Genomic DNA, 18,314 nt, shown 5'->3' with positions numbered 1-18,314 from the left:
TGGTCACCTTAGATTGAAAGTAGCTTTGTATTCAAGCAAATGTGATAATGGGACATATTAGAAAATATAAAATGGAAAGAAAATAAAAAATAACAGAAAATACCATAAAATTCAAAGAAAGCAAAAGAATTTATTTTTATTAGTAGCACAAAAAGCGGTAAGAAATAAAATCTTTCCAGAAAAAAAGAAATACAAGCTGAAGGCAACTTTGAATCCAGTTGCTATTAAATATCTCAGTGGTGGGTAGACATTTATTTATTCTGTCAAAGACACTGGCAAAACTACCACCAAAAGAAGGACTCTTTTCCAGACTGTTCAGATTTTTTGGTCAAAATCTCTTTTTGACCTGTTCTGTCCTGATCTTCCTTATTACATTTAAAGTCAAGTATTCTTAAGTGTTCTGCACTAAAGAGGAGTAATTTTTTCTCACTTCATGAATAAACAGTGTATCCACCAAGAACTCATTCAAAAAGATCCCAAGATAAGTGCAAATGGTTTACACTCAGTTTAAAACTCTGTTAGGATTTAATTCATTAAAAAAGAGCAGCTACTTCCGTACCCCTGCCTTCCACTTAGTATAAGTATTTTCTTGAGAGGTGAGATACTCATGTATGAATGAAGCTCTGAAGATAGAGATCTGCTCAGATATATAACAGAGATTTTCATATCTTCTTTATAGCATTAATTTTTTTTCCCCATATCTCTTTCAACTGAAACAATCAAAGTTACTTTTACTTTGATTACCTCATAATTTTGGAAGTTCAAAGTAATACATTCATAACTAATCTTAGCATCATGCTCTTCCCTCTTTTAGGCAATAGAAGCTGAAGTTCCATCATCAGAAGATGAGAATGCACTCAGTGACAAAAAAAGTGAATCTGAACCAGAATTTGAAGAATCCTTAACAAAAGGATTGAGAAGACAATCAACTCGGAGAAGCATGAAGAAGCCAGGAGCACAAAATGATGATCCTGATGAGAAAACAAGTTCACCTGTAAGTATCTTTGCACAGCTGTTAGTGAACTTTGATTCCTTTCAACAAAGTATGTTAAAATTAAATTCATTCTCCTGCTTCAGAAAGGTACAAGAAGAAGGAGGCATTTGATAGGGGTGAAAACATGAGAATTTTCCAATTCTAAATAGCCTTTGACTGATAATATTCATAACTTGTTTTGTTATTCTCACCATGAATGATTATACAAATAAAATGGGACTTTAAAAATCTGTAACAAGAATGAATTTATTCTTGGAAATCAGTTTGCTATAAAAGAAATATACTTACATATATTTGCATACCATACCTACATAGTCTATACAGGTTAAACATTCATTTTTGCATGAGAAACAGAACATTTGGCCCAACATACAACTCTTACAACAAACCTTACAAAAGAATCATACAACAAATATGACTGCATTCATATTTGCAGCAAATACTTTGCTGTTATAAAGTGCTTAATGAACAATTACTTGAATTAATCTAGTCATGGATTACACACAGCAATATGCCCAAAATGAATAGTTCAGTCACCATTGACCAATACCAATACCAAGAGTATTGATAAATGAAAATTATATAGATAAACTAAAATATGATGACAAGAGCTGTAGATATATTCTAACAGCTCTTTCTTCCTTGTATTAAAATAATAAAAAGAAATGTTATTAAAAAGCATACATTTTGACTTCCCCGAGTAGATTCAGGGAGTAGGAAGTTGACTATTAATCTCTCTTATTCTCCATATTTCTCCAAATACATACATGTTTGTACTAACAGAATTCCCATTTTTTTAGGATGAAGAATTACCTCCAGCTTCATTTCTGAAAATTATGAAGTTGAACAAAACTGAATGGCCATACTTTGTAGCTGGAACTGTATGTGCAATTATCAATGGAGCTTTACAACCTGCATTTTCAATCATATTTTCAGAAATTATAGGGGTAAGTTTGAATAAAATATGCAAAAAACTATAAAGCCCACAAAATTTATATCTAATAAAACCAGGTCTTAAAAAATCACTGCATGATGAAGCTGAGGAGTGGATGAAGCACTATTACAAAAAACTGAAAAATTATATGAAATTTACAAAATCCTCAAAATCTTATTACAACCTGAAATTTGCTTGTTATACCTATAATCCTATGTAACATATGCTTGAATTTTGTATGAATACAAATGACTAGCAAACATAGTTATTGAAAAAGATGGGGAGTATTTTAGATTATTACTTGATTAAAAAATATATTGTTTTAAATACTGTTTTATAGATTTTTTCAGAAACTGACAAGACCATTTTAAGAGAAAAGAGCAACTTATATTCAGTGCTGTTTTTAGTACTTGGGATCATTTCCTTTTTTACTTTCTTTTTTCAGGTATGTTATATTGTTTTAGCTTTATTATAATTGTTCATCATGTTTTAGAAACCAGATCTGTAATATACTAAAAAGTTGTATCTTCTTAATACACATCTCCAACTCAAACCAGAACCCACATTTCTGGTTCTAGATGTGCCTTGTGCTGAATTGAACCTTTTTTGACCTAGAGCTTCTCAGGTGTTAGAGACCTGCCAACCTATTCTGACCTCTCAAGTTCAGAACTTCCCCTCTTCTTCACCAGTCAAACACATTTCAGCATGAAACTCTGGATTCTCTCTCTTTTTTCCATTGCCACCTAACAGCCAGCTGCTCCAGCCTTTACACTATACCACTCACTTCTCACACTGAAGCCTTCCTATTTGAATCTGTCAGTAATTGCAAATCTACTGATCTCCTACCTTAGCTCTCCAATTTTTTACTCCCTTAACCCCTTCCCCATTCTTATGTGAGCCCCCACAACGATTCCCAGGCCCAGTTCATCAAGTGATACCCATCATGCTGATAAGCAGTTCCTCCTGCTTAAATACTAATGGTTGAACAGTAATACCTCATCTCTTGCTCTCACTGATCTCTATAGCCCTCTCAACTTTTAAAGAAAAAGTATTTAACTTTACCTTAATTCTTATATGTATCTAACTGCTACAAGAGTGCCTCAGTAAAAAAAAAAAAAAAAGAAGGGGGGGAGTAATCATACAGGTACCAACTTTGGCATTTAAATATTTTCATATATGGTCTGGTTTATAATTTCTGAATATGTTTGTGTAGTTTTATCCATTAAATGAGCCTACACAGTGAAATAATAAAGTGCACTTGGGACAGCAGCATAAACAGTCTCTTGATAAAACCTCCTGGTTTATTTATGGAATTGTCTTGTTGCCTATGCATGCAAGAAGGCCTTGAGTATAGAAGACTGAGATGTAGGTGGCTATGACAGGTTTGCTCAATTTATAAATATTCATATAATGTTTTGAATATGAGTGGGAAGAACTCATTGAGTTGTAACACCTTCAAATTAGTGAGAATGAAAAAAAATTTAAAACATCCTTATAATCTCTTCATATAGTGCCCATTCTCTGATGTACTTTTGTTCCTTTTTCTAAGTCACATACTTGTGCAAATTTACTGACAGTGTAGGAGCACAGCAAAGATAATGATCAAAGTTAACTGAGAAATATTTGCTGATTGGAATATGCCATAATAATTTTCCTTCATGTCACATAATACAGTTGCATCTGTGGTTTGTATTTTAAGAGTATTCAATTTCACAAATGTAGATTCCAAACAATTAATATTTTTAATCACATAAAGGTGGTAGTGAGCTAAAAAAAGCTAATTATAAACACTGATGTCATATTAAAATGTAGGAAGACTGTATCTTCCCAAAATTTTAACCAGCATATTCCTTTTTGTATCTTGTTAAATTGAATCATATATCTGGCTAAAAATATGTTTAATTCATTATAAAACATCACTTATGTATTACTGCTGATAGCTATGTCAGGTTGTGTTAGGATCCCAGAGAAGAAATCTTAATTCCATTGGAGTCAATGGAAAATTCGCATTTGAGTTCAATGAATCCAGATTGCCTTATGAAGTCTTTAACCTCAAATGAATGGCCTAAAAGCTACTTGTTTAAATCTAAGTTAGGTCAACTTAGATAAAAATGAAGTCAAAGGGTTGATTAGTGAGCTTTTCCTTGAAGTATGCTGGTGAAGCAGTGCTGGGAAATATTGCTATGCTCTATATATTTTTTTGAGTTGAATGTCTGTACTGTGAACCTACTAGAATTTATGAATATTAAACCTGTTCTTACATTTGCTTTGTGCAATCAGGACTGCAATATTTTGTACTTTGACATTGTAGAGACAATGTATCTAAAGCATTTATCGAATAAACACAAACAATGTAATAGTATGCTAAGCATTGTACCTTTTCTCAAATAGGGTTTCACATTTGGCAAAGCTGGAGAAATTCTTACAATGAGGCTTCGATTCATGGCATTTAAAGCAATGCTTAGACAGGTAAAGATGATAAATATTTTGATTTCCAGGGTTTTAAAAATAATTAATTGTATAGATATAATAAAAAAACTGTATTTTGCATTATTCTTCATATTATGACTTGTCTACAGAGAAGGTTCTTTAAATCAGTCTAGAAACCAATTTGGTTAGTTACATGTGGTTAAGCAAAGTGTCCTTAGAGGGAGAGTCTTAAATCAATGCAAGTACAAGAGCTTTTTATGTACTCCTGGCAAGGACTTGGATTTACAGCCAAGTTACTATGGCCTGACAAGTTGACGTGCACCAGCAGTATCCCATTACATGTTCATTTGCCTGCTTTTCTTTCTTGGTGCCCTTTCTCCCCTAAAGAAATGCAATGCAACGCAGCTTACATTGTAACTCTTACTTCAGATGTCTGATTTAAATAGTAATATGTACAGATATGTTTTTATTTATTGCTTGAAGGTCTCTTTCAAAGAGTTCCCAAGTCTGTAATTGTTGTTCGTTAATATAATAGTGAGATTGTATTCTTAAATCTAAAGCCACTTTCAGAGAATTAAAATATAAATATTTCATAGTGTTTTTTAGTAATTTGTGTAGTTATCTAAATTGGCCTTAATCTTGCATGATTTCAGGATCAGTATTTTAAATTTTCAAATATACAATTTAATATTTCTGGGGGTTTATGTGTTGCACATAAAGCTACATGTGGACACAGAATTTGATTCATGTGAACATGACTATTTGCAATGCAGACAGAAAGCTGTTGTCTGAAAAACTATGAATTATAGATCAACCTCACTAAAAACCTAATGAAAGAGCAATCTTACAATTGAGTCTTGAGGTCACAAATGCCTGTACTACATCACCAGGTCTTCATTCAATGCATATTACACATGAAAGATTAAATCAGATATTTGGTTACATGGTGAATAATTTATAAACTGTGTACCTGACCCAAACAATAGACTTTGACCAGATGGACCAGTTTGTTTTGTGGTTTGGTTTTTTTTGTTGTTGTTTCATAGCTTCCAAATTAGCCTCTTCAATGTAGGAAGAAACAAAGCAATGAATTGGGAGTTTTTACCTTGAAAATGCTTTACACTTAATTCATCCCCAAACAGCTTTGCAATTGTGAAGGATTGTGACTGAAGAGTCATCTCCTCCAAGGAGATGCAGTTTCAGCCCCAATGGGGGAGAGTAAATTTTGGTTTTGGGAATCCCGCAGGCTGCTCTCCTTCCTTCTCAGCAGTGACAGCATACACACCAGATCATCCACAAGCGTACACTTTTTTCTAAAAATATTCATAGTGCAATGAAGGAATTAGACTTAATTAAATACACAGAACTGATGCACTGCCACATACACAGTCTTCTGACACTGAACTCAGTTATATTAGGTAGACCTCAGTTTTACTTTGTGGTTTATATGAAATGTCCCAAAATTAGTCCTAAGAAAAATGTTTCTTCTTGCAGGACATGGGCTGGTTTGATAATTCTAAAAATAGCACTGGAGCATTAACTACAAGACTTGCTAATGATGCCTCACAAGTGAAAGGAGTGAGTAAAATTTGTTTTGGAATTTTTTTTTATTTGGTTTAGTATGTAGTAAAGTTGCTGCTTGGGTTTGACTGGTTGGATAACAGTCTTGACTTCAACAACTAAAATTCACTATAAAACGATAGCTGGTATAGAACGCACTGATGTGTTTTATAACAATGATGGTAATATATGTTTACAAAATAATTTCCAAGTAAAACTTTTTAAAAATTTACTATTGTGCTGTATTGTGATCTTCATTATTAAACAAACTCATTGGGAATCTCTTTATCTAAGAAGTCTGTTTAGAGATATCTTATTTACCTAGAGATATGCATCTAAATTTGTTCAGTTTATGACCTCCTACTAATTTTTTGATTGTGCAGATTCCTTATATGAAAAAAATTAAACATACTAACAATAGACTTCATTTTCCTTGTTACTTTTTGGAGATTCTTTAGAAGTAATTTGTAGACTTTCAGGGGCCTGTAATATTAGGCTAAAGAGCACTAAATGTAATCATTCATGGACGCTTAAGTAAATTTTTACTGCCACATGGAGTTATGTTCTTTTTTTTCTGAACTGAGGAGTTCTGTAGTATCTTTGGCTTTATTTCCATAGTAGAAGTTAAACATTTAGTTTTCTTCTTCATTGGGCTCTGTGTGATGACTTATAAAGCTAGCTGCATGATCTACAACATATGACAGATTTTAATGTTTAGCTGTAAATATAAATATGTTATATGGTTAAAGTCTGTTCAGCTTCAAGAGCAGAATTTAGAAATTGCAGTGCAAATTTAAGTAATCTGAATATGGGGAGAGAAGAATTAAATGTGGTCTAGATAATTTTTTACAAATTCATTTAAGAAACTCCCATTTTGAAAAACAGCAAAACTGAGTTAAGACTTCCTAAATATTCTTTTGAGTATCAGGAATATTATAGGTGAAAATGCTTTCCTTATTCAAGATGCAGTTACTTTACCAAGAAATGTCTTTTTTTTTCCCTGCAGGCTACTGGTGTCAGACTGGCATTAATTGCCCAAAACATAGCTAACCTGGGGACTGGAATTATTATATCATTAATTTATGGCTGGCAGCTGACCCTGCTACTTTTAGCTGTTGTACCAATCATTGCAGTGGCAGGAATGATTGAAATGAAGATGTTGGCTGGGCATGCTAAGAAAGATAAAGAAGAACTGGAAGCTGCAGGAAAGGTGGGTCTAGAGAAGTTTATCTATTTCTGTGTAATGTATACAGTCATGTTTACCAAAGCATTGTTGATGGACGTATTACTTCCAAATACAGAACTTATCATAATATATAAATTCCAAAGCCAGGCAAACTCTATGTAGTTACACTAGTAGACCTACAGAGCATAACACCTCTTCAATAATAATTGAAGACTTATGTTATTAACTGGTATTTATTTTTATAATTGATAAACCCCAGAATGTGCTAAGCACTATTCAGGCACATTCTTTTCTCCTTACTGTTCTGATCATTTCTATTTTCCTTATTTTGCAACCCTCTTCATTTTGACAATCTCTTTTTTTTTCCTGTCATCCCTTTTTGGCATGTTATCTGTCTTACATGTATCACACTGCTTTTTTTTTTCTCTCTTTCATCTTATTAATGTTTGCAGGGATAATATGTATGTATCCACTGGTTTCTGAGTCTGTTTGCCATTCCTTTATTTCTTAAGTGGAAAAGAAAGATGGGAACTGAAAAGCGAGAAGGCTAGACTCTTGTTTAAGAACTTAGATGAAGGCATTTAGTATCACTTCATTCCAAAAATCCTTTGGGGAGAGAACAACTATTTCATCACTTCCCAGATATTGCTTTCTTCAAGGTAAAACTTTTCTAAAATCCCTTCCTATGTCCTACTGTTTTTAAAAGTTGTTGAGAAGAAAATAATTTATCTAAGGCAATGCACGTTAAGGAAAGGTATTAATCTTCAGATTTGGTGTTTAAATGTATGTGTCTGCATATGTGCTAGCAGTCTAGTGTCCCCTTACAGTTATTGGAGATGCCATAGTGTCTGTGTGGCCTCTGGCTGCCATTTCAGAAGGGCATGGGTCTACTCTATGTTCTGTGTCATATCTGCCATGCCTTACCCAAATGTCTGGGGTATCCTAGAGCATCTCCAATGGCACAAGCCATCTGCATGTGGGCACCTGAATTAGAGCCCTTCCCACTCCAGTCAACAATCCTGCACAAAGAGACTAGGTAGGCACATAGCACGTAGACAGGTACAAGCCAAAGGATGCATTTCCTTTCCTTTCAACTGACTACATTTCTTCTGCTGCTTCTTTCTAATGGCTGAACATTTATTTCATATTGTTTTGTTGTAAGATATGGCAGAAAAAAGTTGACAATTCTTGGAATAGGCACTAGAGATTTTCTTAATGCAGCAGACTGTGAAAAAATAGCACAGGTGCTACAAAAATTTATGATTTTTTTTCAAAGCTGGAGAAAATACTTTATTTTCTTAGCAATGTATGAGTTTCCCCTCTCGAGGCCACCTAAGCAAGCACTAGACTACAGGCATTTTATTCAATTACCAATTTTTTAAAAATCAGTTTTCTTCAGTGAAGGGGTCTACCTGGGAAAATTTGCTTTCTGCAAAGGGTTGCTGAACTTATGTTACTAATGAAAAAAGAAGACTACTCCTTTGAGTATTGGTGAGACAATATAACTAAGAAGAATAAAATCTATTTCGTTTCTTTGTTATCATTGACATTGTATATTACAGTCAAATCAATGAGTTAGTCAATTATGTGCAAATTTTCAAACAGTGGCACAAGCATTACTGAGGCTATAAGATAATTATATCCCTATGTAATAGAACAAAGATAACAGTACCACAGTTTAAAATCTTTGGTAACAGTTCATGAAGAAAAATGCTTTCAGGTCTATGGTTTAGATAACTTAGATAAAAGTAGCAGGGTATGGAGGATATTTGTTTTTCTGTTTTAAACTGGAGGCATTTGAACTGTGTGGTGAATTGCCATATCTCTGGTGTCTTGTAAGACATAATATACAGGATCACTTTTCAGAACAGAATTTCATTCGTTCATAGAATCAGAGTCATAGAATATCTTGCATTTGAAGGGACCCATAAGGATCATCAAATCCAACTCCCTGCTCCTTGCAGGACTCCCTAAAACTAAACCATATGACATCATGCGTTGTCCAAGTGCTCCCTGAACTCTGGCAGATTTGGTGCCGTGACCACTTCCCTGGGGAGCCTGTTCCAGTGACTGACCACCCTCTCAGTGAAGAACCTTTTCCTAATGTCGAATCTGAACTTCCCCTGATGCAGCTTCATTCCATTTCCTCGTGTCCTGTTGCTGGTCACCAGAGAGAGGAGATCAGCACCTCCCCTACTGCTGCCCTCCTTGGGGAAGTTGTAGACTGCGATGAGGTCACCCCTCAGCCTTATCTTCTCCAAGCTGAACAAACCAAGTCACCTCAGTCGCTCCTCCTAAGTCCTGCCCTCGAGACCTTCCACCGTCTTGGTGTCCCTCCTCTGGACACACTCTAATAGTTTGATGTCCTTCTTGTATTGAGGCATCCAAAACTGCATGCAGTACTCAAGGTGGGGCCGCGCTATTGCAATGTAGAGTGGGACAAGCACCTCCCTCGACTGCCTAGCTATGATGTGTTTGATGGACCCAGGACAAGGTTGGCCCTTTTGGCTGCCAGGGCACACTGTTGACTCATATTCAACTTGCCATCAACCCAAATGTCCAGATCTCTTTCTGTGTGGTTGGTCTCCAGCCTCTCATCCCCTAATTTGTATATATAACTATAGGTGCAGAATGCAGCACTCGTTCTTGTTAAATTTCATACAGTTAGTAATTGCCCAGCTCACCAGTCTATCCAGATCTCTCTGTAAGGCCTCTCTACCCTCAAGGGAGTCCACAGCTCCTCCTAATTTAGTATCATCGCCAAACTTACTTAGTGTACGTTCAACCCCTGCATCCAGATCATTTATAAAAGCATTAAAGGGCACTGGCCTTAAAACTGAGCCCTGCAGAACCCCACTAATGACTGGCCACCAGCCTGATGTAACTCCATTTACTATAACTCTTTGAGCCCAACCTGTCAGCCAATTTTTCACCCAATATATCATGGACTTGTTTAGCTGTATGCTGGATATTTTGTCCAGAAGGATAGTGTGAGAGACAGTATCAAAAGCTTTGGTAAAATAAAAAAAACCACATATACTGGCTTCCCTTAGTCAACTAGATGCATGACCTTGTCATAAAAGGAAATTAATTTAGTTAAACAGGACTTTCCCCTTGTGGACCTGTGCTGGCTATGATCAGTGACTGCATTGTGTCTCAAGCATTTTTCAATAACTCCCAGAATAACCTTCTCCATGATTTTACCAGGCACTGAAGTGAGACTGACAGGCCTGTTGTAGTACAATAACTTATTAAAAGTGCTCATGCTTCTCCCTGAAGCTTCTCTCCTGCTTTTTGTGTAAGTGCTCATTTCAGAAACCTTTGTGCAGAACAGGGACTTTGCTGACTGCTAGGCATGAGCTGGACACAGAGGGACTTCAGGGAACTAGGTCCAGAGAAGCACAGTGTTCCAAAGCACTGGTTCTCAAAGACCTTTATAGAAAACATGAGCCATGTAATACACCAAATGCAGTAACAATATTATATAAAAGAAATGCATATCTATTCTATACTTTCTAAAATTAAAATATAAAATTATTTTAAGATTGAACTTTTTTAAGTTTTATGATGTTAAAAAACGTTGCCAGTCTCTTGGAGAAAAAAAACCTCTCCCCAGCTTCAAATGTTTAGATGCATAGAATCAAGGGAGTCACCATACCTGTGGGGAAAACCCAAGCATAAATAGAAATTCAACGCTGAAAAAACACCATCACTGTGTAGAGCCCTCTTTTATAATCTAAATTTGCACTAATATAAATATGCAAGCAGATGTACCTGATTTCTCTCATTTTTCTGGGCAGACACCAACTAATGGTTAGCTTCAGATTTATACATTATCTATAGCACTGTGATCTCTTACCCCATGGCCAGTTCTGATTATTAAGATGAAAAGTTCACTCATTCTCAAGTCTTTTGTCTGGATATACTTTCCTTTGGTTATATTTTCCCTTGAACTTACTTTATGGTCTTTCTTATACTAAAAGCATAAAGAATGAAATGGGTATTTCAGCAAAACATCTTAAGCCTTGAGGGTCTTTTGCAGACAAGGTCTACAAAAGTCTAGCTACATTACTGTTGGCATTGCCTGTATACATTTCCTGCTAATGTATACTTTCTTGTACATACAGTTCTCTCAGTTATAAACAGACTTGTTACTGTGCATTTGTATGGTATCTGTGCGCATAAGTGAGCTCTCCTGCTAAATACCCATCCTTAGAAATGAGGCTGGTTGGCAGCTGAATAGAGCCTAGATATAGGTGTTTAATACTATTTGAGATGCGTTAGGAAATTGAAAACATCCATCCCTATGGGATTGTCAGGTATAATCCAGTACATGTGGGAATCCCTGCCCTCCCAGAGCAGCAGCAGTTGAGGGCAACCGGAATACCCAACATACCACATACTGCACCAGAGGCAATGCGTAGGTCATGCACTCAAGCCCAGTGTTTCAGAGGTGAATAGAGGGATGCAGCACCAGTTTCAGTGTCGAAAGAGATGTGATTGTTCCAGGTGTCTTCCATTGGCTGTTTCTAAGCATCATCCTCTTCTACATGCATATGGACTGAATTGAGGCTGACAAAGGCTCCTAGCCTTACTGTGGGGTCACCGAGGAAGACTTTATGGGCACCTACATAGACTTAACAGACTACATAAAAGCCTTGCGTCAGTTGCTCCCACATAGGCATGCATCTACTGCCTTCAAAAATTACTAGGTACCTTTGTGTCTGTATCAAGTCTAAAGAATCTGCAAGCCTAAAGAAGGTATTATTGATCAGATCAAATTTTTACTGCTGAGATCTAAGTAAGGCTCCAGGCACATAAGTAAGTAACCTGGACATTCTTATTATAGCCCAAATTCAGTGTACTAGATGTTGAATGCTAAATTGCCATTTTTCTTATTGGATATCTTCTCCATAATTGTCACTGCTGTCTAAAGATTTTTCACTACTTATTTGGAGGACATTAAAGAGGTCTTATCAGAAAATCTCACTGTCATAAAAAGAAAAATGTCAAATGCTTACTTTTGATATGAAAGGTCCATGATTTTAATAACAATTATAAACCCCACAAAATTATGTTCCAGCAGAATCTTTTTATTAGTTTAGAAAAAGGAATTGCAACATAATCTTAACTTTTGATTAAAGTGTTTGTGTTTCTATTGCAGATTGCCACAGAAGCCATAGAAAATATTAGAACTGTTGTTAGTTTGACCCGAGAAAGAAAATTTGAGCTGATGTACAGAGAACGTTTGCATGTACCATACAGGTATAATAAAAATAACTAAGCTAAAAAAACCTCTGTATTTAAATTATAGAATAAATTACAAATATTTACTTGGACACACATTGATTTTTTTTTTGTTAGTGTGTATGACTTAATGTATAATTTAATTACCTCAGAATTAATGTAAATATTTTGCATATTTGTTATTAACAAATGCAACCACCAGCCAACATTTTTGTTCTTTGATTTAATTAATTTTCTGTGATAATATCAGTATCTTCTATTGCAATGTCATTTGGTTTGGCAATATGTTAGTTTTAAGTGAGCTTTGGAAGTCATCTAATCTAACCTCCCACCTGAAGTGTTTCAGATATTTAATTAAAAACTTTATAATGTAAATCAAATATTGCATTAAGACATTTTTGAAAGTATGAATAGAACTGAAAACATTTGGACAGTTACTTATTGGTTTGTGACTGAAAAAAAGAAAAGGAACATAAATCTGCCTGGACTAAATCAAAATTAAAAAGTCTTAAAGTGAAAAACTAAAAAGATACTGTCAATTAGTTTTATTTGTTCTAGAATGAAATGTTTCATTTTCAGACATCCATGAGAAAAGTGAAGCAAATGACAGCATATGTACACAGATATGATGGGAGACAAGTAGGGGTGCTGTTAATACATCCACCATAATAATTGAGTGGTTAGAGCACAGTGCAGGACATAAAAGATATTACTTAGCTTTTTTTCTCAGGCTGCTAGATTTTGAGTCCATGTCTCACAACTTGCAGGACAGTGCCTAACCATTCTGAGGTTTGACATTGATGGGATTGCTCCAAGACTTTCATCTTAATGTTGTTCTATTATAAATAAGAACTTACTGCCCCACGGGTCAATTTGTCTGGAAGAGATAGGACATTTGTTTTTCAGTTAACGTTTCAGTGCATGTTAAACCACTGATTAGGCAAAGAGTTTCTATTTTATAAAAATGGAGCTTAGGCCTTCTGTTATACTGGATTAATGGACAAATCAGCTATGTAAAAGAGAAGTCACAACAGCCTCTTAATCAAAAAAACCCTACACTTGTGAGTCTACCTCCTATTTGTTTTGGTTTGGGTTTTTTCCAGAAGAAACCACATAGTTGTGACTTAGAAATAGCATCAATAAAATTAAAATATGTTCTTTCTTTTTTCTGGTATCTTTCATAGTTACAGAACATTTTCTCTCTGCCTTGCTTTTAGTTATAGGCGTAGTTTTATCATCCAAAATCTAATTTCTGCATCAGACTTGCCAGCTTAATCTTATCTGACAGGGGAATTTTGATTGGTTAAATTGAAAAGAAACAGATTCTCAAGTGTATAATATTGAACTGTTTAATATCTTTGTTATTTGGTTAACATAACATTGCAAGTAAAGAAAAAATGACACAAAACTGTGGCTTTTGCTGAAGGTGAGCTAACAGTTCTGCTCTTTTTTTTTTTCTTCTTGTGTGATGCAGTAGTACAATTTCAAATGTGTTATTTACATCTTCAAAGTAGTAATCATGGACTAAACTGTAAAGTGTTTTAACACTCAAACTAGGAGATGGTAAGACAATAATTATACATAGCAGCTAAGGTGTCACATTCTTCTGCACCCATATTCCAAGCTGTTCTTGTAAGTAAATAAAGTAAATAAAATTCTGGAAACAAAACTAACTTTCTCTTGGACACAGTCTAATAGGAGACAAGGGATTGTGTAGTTTAAGCATGAATATACTTCCCATTCATAACAGTATCATCTGAAGTCAATTAATTATTTTTTGCATACAAGGACTTAAGTATGATTGTGCATTTTTATGAAAATATGCATTCTTTCTCACAGAAATTCTGTGAAGAAGGCACATATATTTGGATTTTGTTTTGCCCTTTCACAAGCAATGATGTTCTTTACCTATGCTGGCTGTTTCCGGTTTGGTGCCTATCTAGTGGTAAATGGACACATGGAGTTTAAAAATGTGTTTTTGTAAGTATCTCTTGCAATCTTTTTCTGTCAGTACAGACAATGCTCTTTGTTACTGCTAAAGATATCATGAATCCATTGAGTAAGCTATGAGAAAACAGGCAAATTCTTCTTCTGTACTTAAATATGATGAAAGCATATTACAAAGTGGATACTCTAGGTGACTACACAGTCTGAGCTATTCAGATAGGCCTGATTTTGGATTTCCTTTTCTGTATTTAGTTGGGACTATTATGTTTTCCAGAGGTTGAAACAGTATCCTACTTAAATCACTTTGTTTATTCTTACCAATCTTATTGTTCGTGTAGCTGTGAGGTCCTCTGTATAGTCTGCAAAAAACATAGTTGTACCTGTTTATTGAATCATAATAACATTGTAAGAATCTTTTTAAGAATAGGTCATCAGTCTCTTCATCATTTCTATGTCAGGTTTATTCACTGAAATTTGAAATCTTCTATAAAATACATGTTAAATATTTGGCCTAATGGAGAACAGGATTCCATAAGGTAAATGCTCTTCACTATAAGAGGAGGATAACTAAATTATTTTAGATGACATTCTGATAACAAGCTTGTTCACTTAAATGAACCAATTTTGTGGGGGAAGTGAAAGTATGAACCATGAATGTAAGAAAAGTATGTAGAGTACTGTACATACCCATAGTCAGGTGGAGCATTTTATTTTTAATTTAGACAGGTACTGCAAATAAAATATGATTCTAATTTGCAGTATTCTTAGAAGGTGTATCTATTGCAATCTGAAATTATACTAGGAATAGTACAATTATTTGTCTCTAATGGCACTTTATAGGCTTTTAAGGGCAGAAACTCTACATAAATTAAAGGAATAATTTTGAAATTATAGCTTGTCCTTAGCTTCTTACTTTTATATTTTGGATTTATAATCACTGTTTATGCAATCGTTTGCCATAATACCTAAAAGCCCCTGTCATAACCAAAGTCCTATTCTTCTAGAACATATATAAACTCAGAAGAAATATAATTTAAGAGGCAATAGCTCAATACAGGTCTATGGAAACAAATATGAAAAGAATGAGATTCTACCAGTATGGATATCAGTGACCTCAATCCCTAAGAAATGCCAATCATACCAATTTTTTGTTAGCAACCTGATTAAAGGTAGTTAACACAGCTCATTTTGACTGGAAGATGTTGGAAAGTGTCTGCATCCCATCTGCTAGCTGAACATCTCTAGCTAGCTGGGTGAGGTAACTTCCAGTGGCTACGTTACCTTTGGAAGGGACTGTCTAACCTGAAACTGTGTGAGCCCTTGTAGGCTGTTCAAATGCAGAATAAAACAAATTAGTTTATATTGCTCTGAATAGAAAATATTAAAATTAATATACATTCATTTATTTTATTTTGCCTTAAAACAGGCTAAGAGGTCTCATGTCAATTACCATTTCTCAGCAATGAGTAGTCCTATGTTGTGTGGCAGTGATTAATAGCTGAGGACAGCAGGTTCTTAAACAATTCTAATGTAGCCTGTAAAGATAAATCTACATTCACCATAAAACAATAATAGCATAGTTTTCAACCTCTTTTTGGTGTTGTGAACCCTTCAAATTTTTTCCAGCAGGGCTGTGACAGCAAATTAAATCTTTATTGTCACCTTGTTACAGGCTTGGTTTCTTATTTTCATTGATGCCTTAAAAATGAATCACTAACTCCCAGAGGTCATTGAACTATAGTGGGGAAACCACAGCGATAGTAGAACAGGGTTAGAGTAACAATTTTACCATCCATTGACCACTTTCCTCCTAGCCCCAATTGAGACTTAACATAGTTAGCCAGTATTAATAATTAAAGGAATTAGTGCTAATAAATAACAAAAACATTGAATTTGGAATGGAGGCTTATTTATCTCACTTCATTAAAAGAGGAAAAAACAAATTTCTGGAGCTAAATGAGTAATTAAAGCAATAATAGTTGGTTACTACTTTATTCTTTTTAAATTTAGCCCCCTTTGTTTTCCAAGTAAAAGAAAAAGTTAACTGCAGCCCCATTTCCATTGTCCTTTTCTTCATTGTCTATTGATTTTTTTTTCCTGATTTCTTTTATAGAGTGTTTTCAGCTGTTGTATTTGGTGCAATGGCATTAGGACAAACCAGCTCTTTTGCTCCAGACTATGCCAAAGCCAAGACATCAGCAGCCCACTTGTTTCTGCTGTTTGAAAGAGTACCCTCAATAGATAGTTACAGCGAAGAAGGAGAGAAGCCCGTAAGTAAGCCATGCGTGATGGGTGATATTATTTATTGACAATATGGACAGTAGTCTTCTCACTTCCTTCAAACTGATTTTGCCTCTCCTTATGATTCCTTCCTTACCTCACTGTATTCTCGACCTTTTATACAAACACAACATGGACCGGGTTCTCTATTGTGAGTCCAGCTTTTGCCCACACTGTCTAAAGGTTATTTGTTTTAAAAATCTGGTTAAGGTACAACTTGTGTGGAATTCAAGCAGCAGAATTATGAGCATTTTCAAAATACTTCAGTGCTGTACTTTGATTTTAGAGCTTCACAAAGATTCAGACCACAGAGTTAAAGTCAGCATTCCAGCAAATGCAAAACTCTATTGATTGCAGTGGGGAAAAAGAAAGACTTCTGCAATTCTATTCGAATCATCTGTCAAATTGTCTTAAAGATGTAACAGTGATACTATTTCAATTACAGGAAACATTTGGGGGAAGCATAATGATCAAAGATGTGGCATTTAACTACCCAAATCGACCAGAGGTCAAGATCCTCCAAGGTTTGAATCTGAAAGTAGAAAAGGGACAAACTCTGGCTCTTGTTGGTAGCAGTGGCTGTGGAAAGAGCACTGTTGTTCAGCTGCTTGAGAGATTTTATGATCCACTTGATGGAGAAATGGTAAGTATTTTTGTAAGAACATGTTAAGTGAGGGTGTGCTCATTTGGTTTTATGTGATGTGATAAAGTATAATAGATATTTCTAGTTTTATTTTTAAAATATTTTTAATGTTAAAGACAAGCAGTGGCTAATCAGGGCTCCTTATTTAAATGCAATGAATGATATAAGGGAAAAAGTCCCACTTTTCCACATTATAATGAATTAATGAAACAAGATCTGTGTGGTAAAAATATGCCTGAACCACAGCCTAATGATAGCTTTGAATTCAGAGCGAATTTCCTGAGGTTTTTTTGTTAAGAACACTTTTAAAGTTATTAAGTATGCATATCTAGTTCTGTATAATGTAGTAATAGAATTTGCCATCTGTGTTCTTTCCTAAAACAGTGAACATTGACAAAAATATTTTTTATCATAAATTTTACTTGTCAGAAACATCTTTCAGAGTATGCTTACTTACCAAGCGATAGATTGCAAATACTTTCAGTAATTTTGGTTTTAAATACGTCTAGGGTTTCCCACACTACTTATTCAGCAACTTTACATATTTTTTCACATAATGGTATTGTTTATTGCCATTTTCTCTTTGATGTAAATGTGCATAGAGATTTTGTTTGAAAAAGATCCCACACATTTTGCATTAGATGAGGTGAGAATAAGGTAGATTTCAGAACTTGTCTCTGCAGGCATACTCACAAAAGATAAAGCAATACTTAAATAAGGCCTAGCTGTAATGGGCAAGATTTTTTTGAGTTGGAAATGCCCATACAGGTGCAGTGTAGCAAACTGATATGTAGAAAGACGCAGCATAGGTGCCCCAAAAGTATGTTTAACTAAGTGCAACTTCATCATCAGTGTTTTTGACCTTGTATCCATAAATAACCAACAATGGTTTACTGAAGGGAAAAAGCACAGACCTCTGGCATAGAAACCGCAAAAGTGATGGACTAATTTACAAGCTGAGTTGCACTGTGAACTGAGTGAAAGGAGCGTATGTTTAAAAGCACTGTCAGAAGAACAGCTGTTCACAACAGTGACCACTATGCTAGTCTGGTAAAGAGAGTAACTGTGCCTAAAAGTTGTGCTATTTGGTATG

General features: G+C 34.9%; 1 protein-coding gene across 1 annotated transcript in view; it reads left to right on the top strand.

The window, feature by feature from the left end:
* LOC142040599 (ATP-dependent translocase ABCB1-like) overlaps positions 1-18,314 on the top strand; it is a 65,787-nt gene that overhangs the window by 38,220 nt on the left and 9,253 nt on the right. The window contains exons 18-27 of the mRNA XM_075048686.1: positions 815-994; positions 1,795-1,941; positions 2,269-2,373; positions 4,320-4,397; positions 5,853-5,936; positions 6,925-7,128; positions 12,269-12,369; positions 14,191-14,331; positions 16,412-16,568; positions 17,024-17,221. Coding sequence (XP_074904787.1) covers positions 815-994; positions 1,795-1,941; positions 2,269-2,373; positions 4,320-4,397; positions 5,853-5,936; positions 6,925-7,128; positions 12,269-12,369; positions 14,191-14,331; positions 16,412-16,568; positions 17,024-17,221 — 1,395 coding nt within the window. The remainder of the gene's footprint in view (positions 1-814; positions 995-1,794; positions 1,942-2,268; positions 2,374-4,319; positions 4,398-5,852; positions 5,937-6,924; positions 7,129-12,268; positions 12,370-14,190; positions 14,332-16,411; positions 16,569-17,023; positions 17,222-18,314) is intronic.

The sequence above is a fragment of the Buteo buteo genome, chromosome 2, assembly GCF_964188355.1.
Source record: "Buteo buteo chromosome 2, bButBut1.hap1.1, whole genome shotgun sequence".
Lineage (NCBI taxonomy): Eukaryota > Metazoa > Chordata > Aves > Accipitriformes > Accipitridae > Buteo > Buteo buteo.
This window is presented reverse-complemented; position numbering and strand designations above follow the sequence as displayed.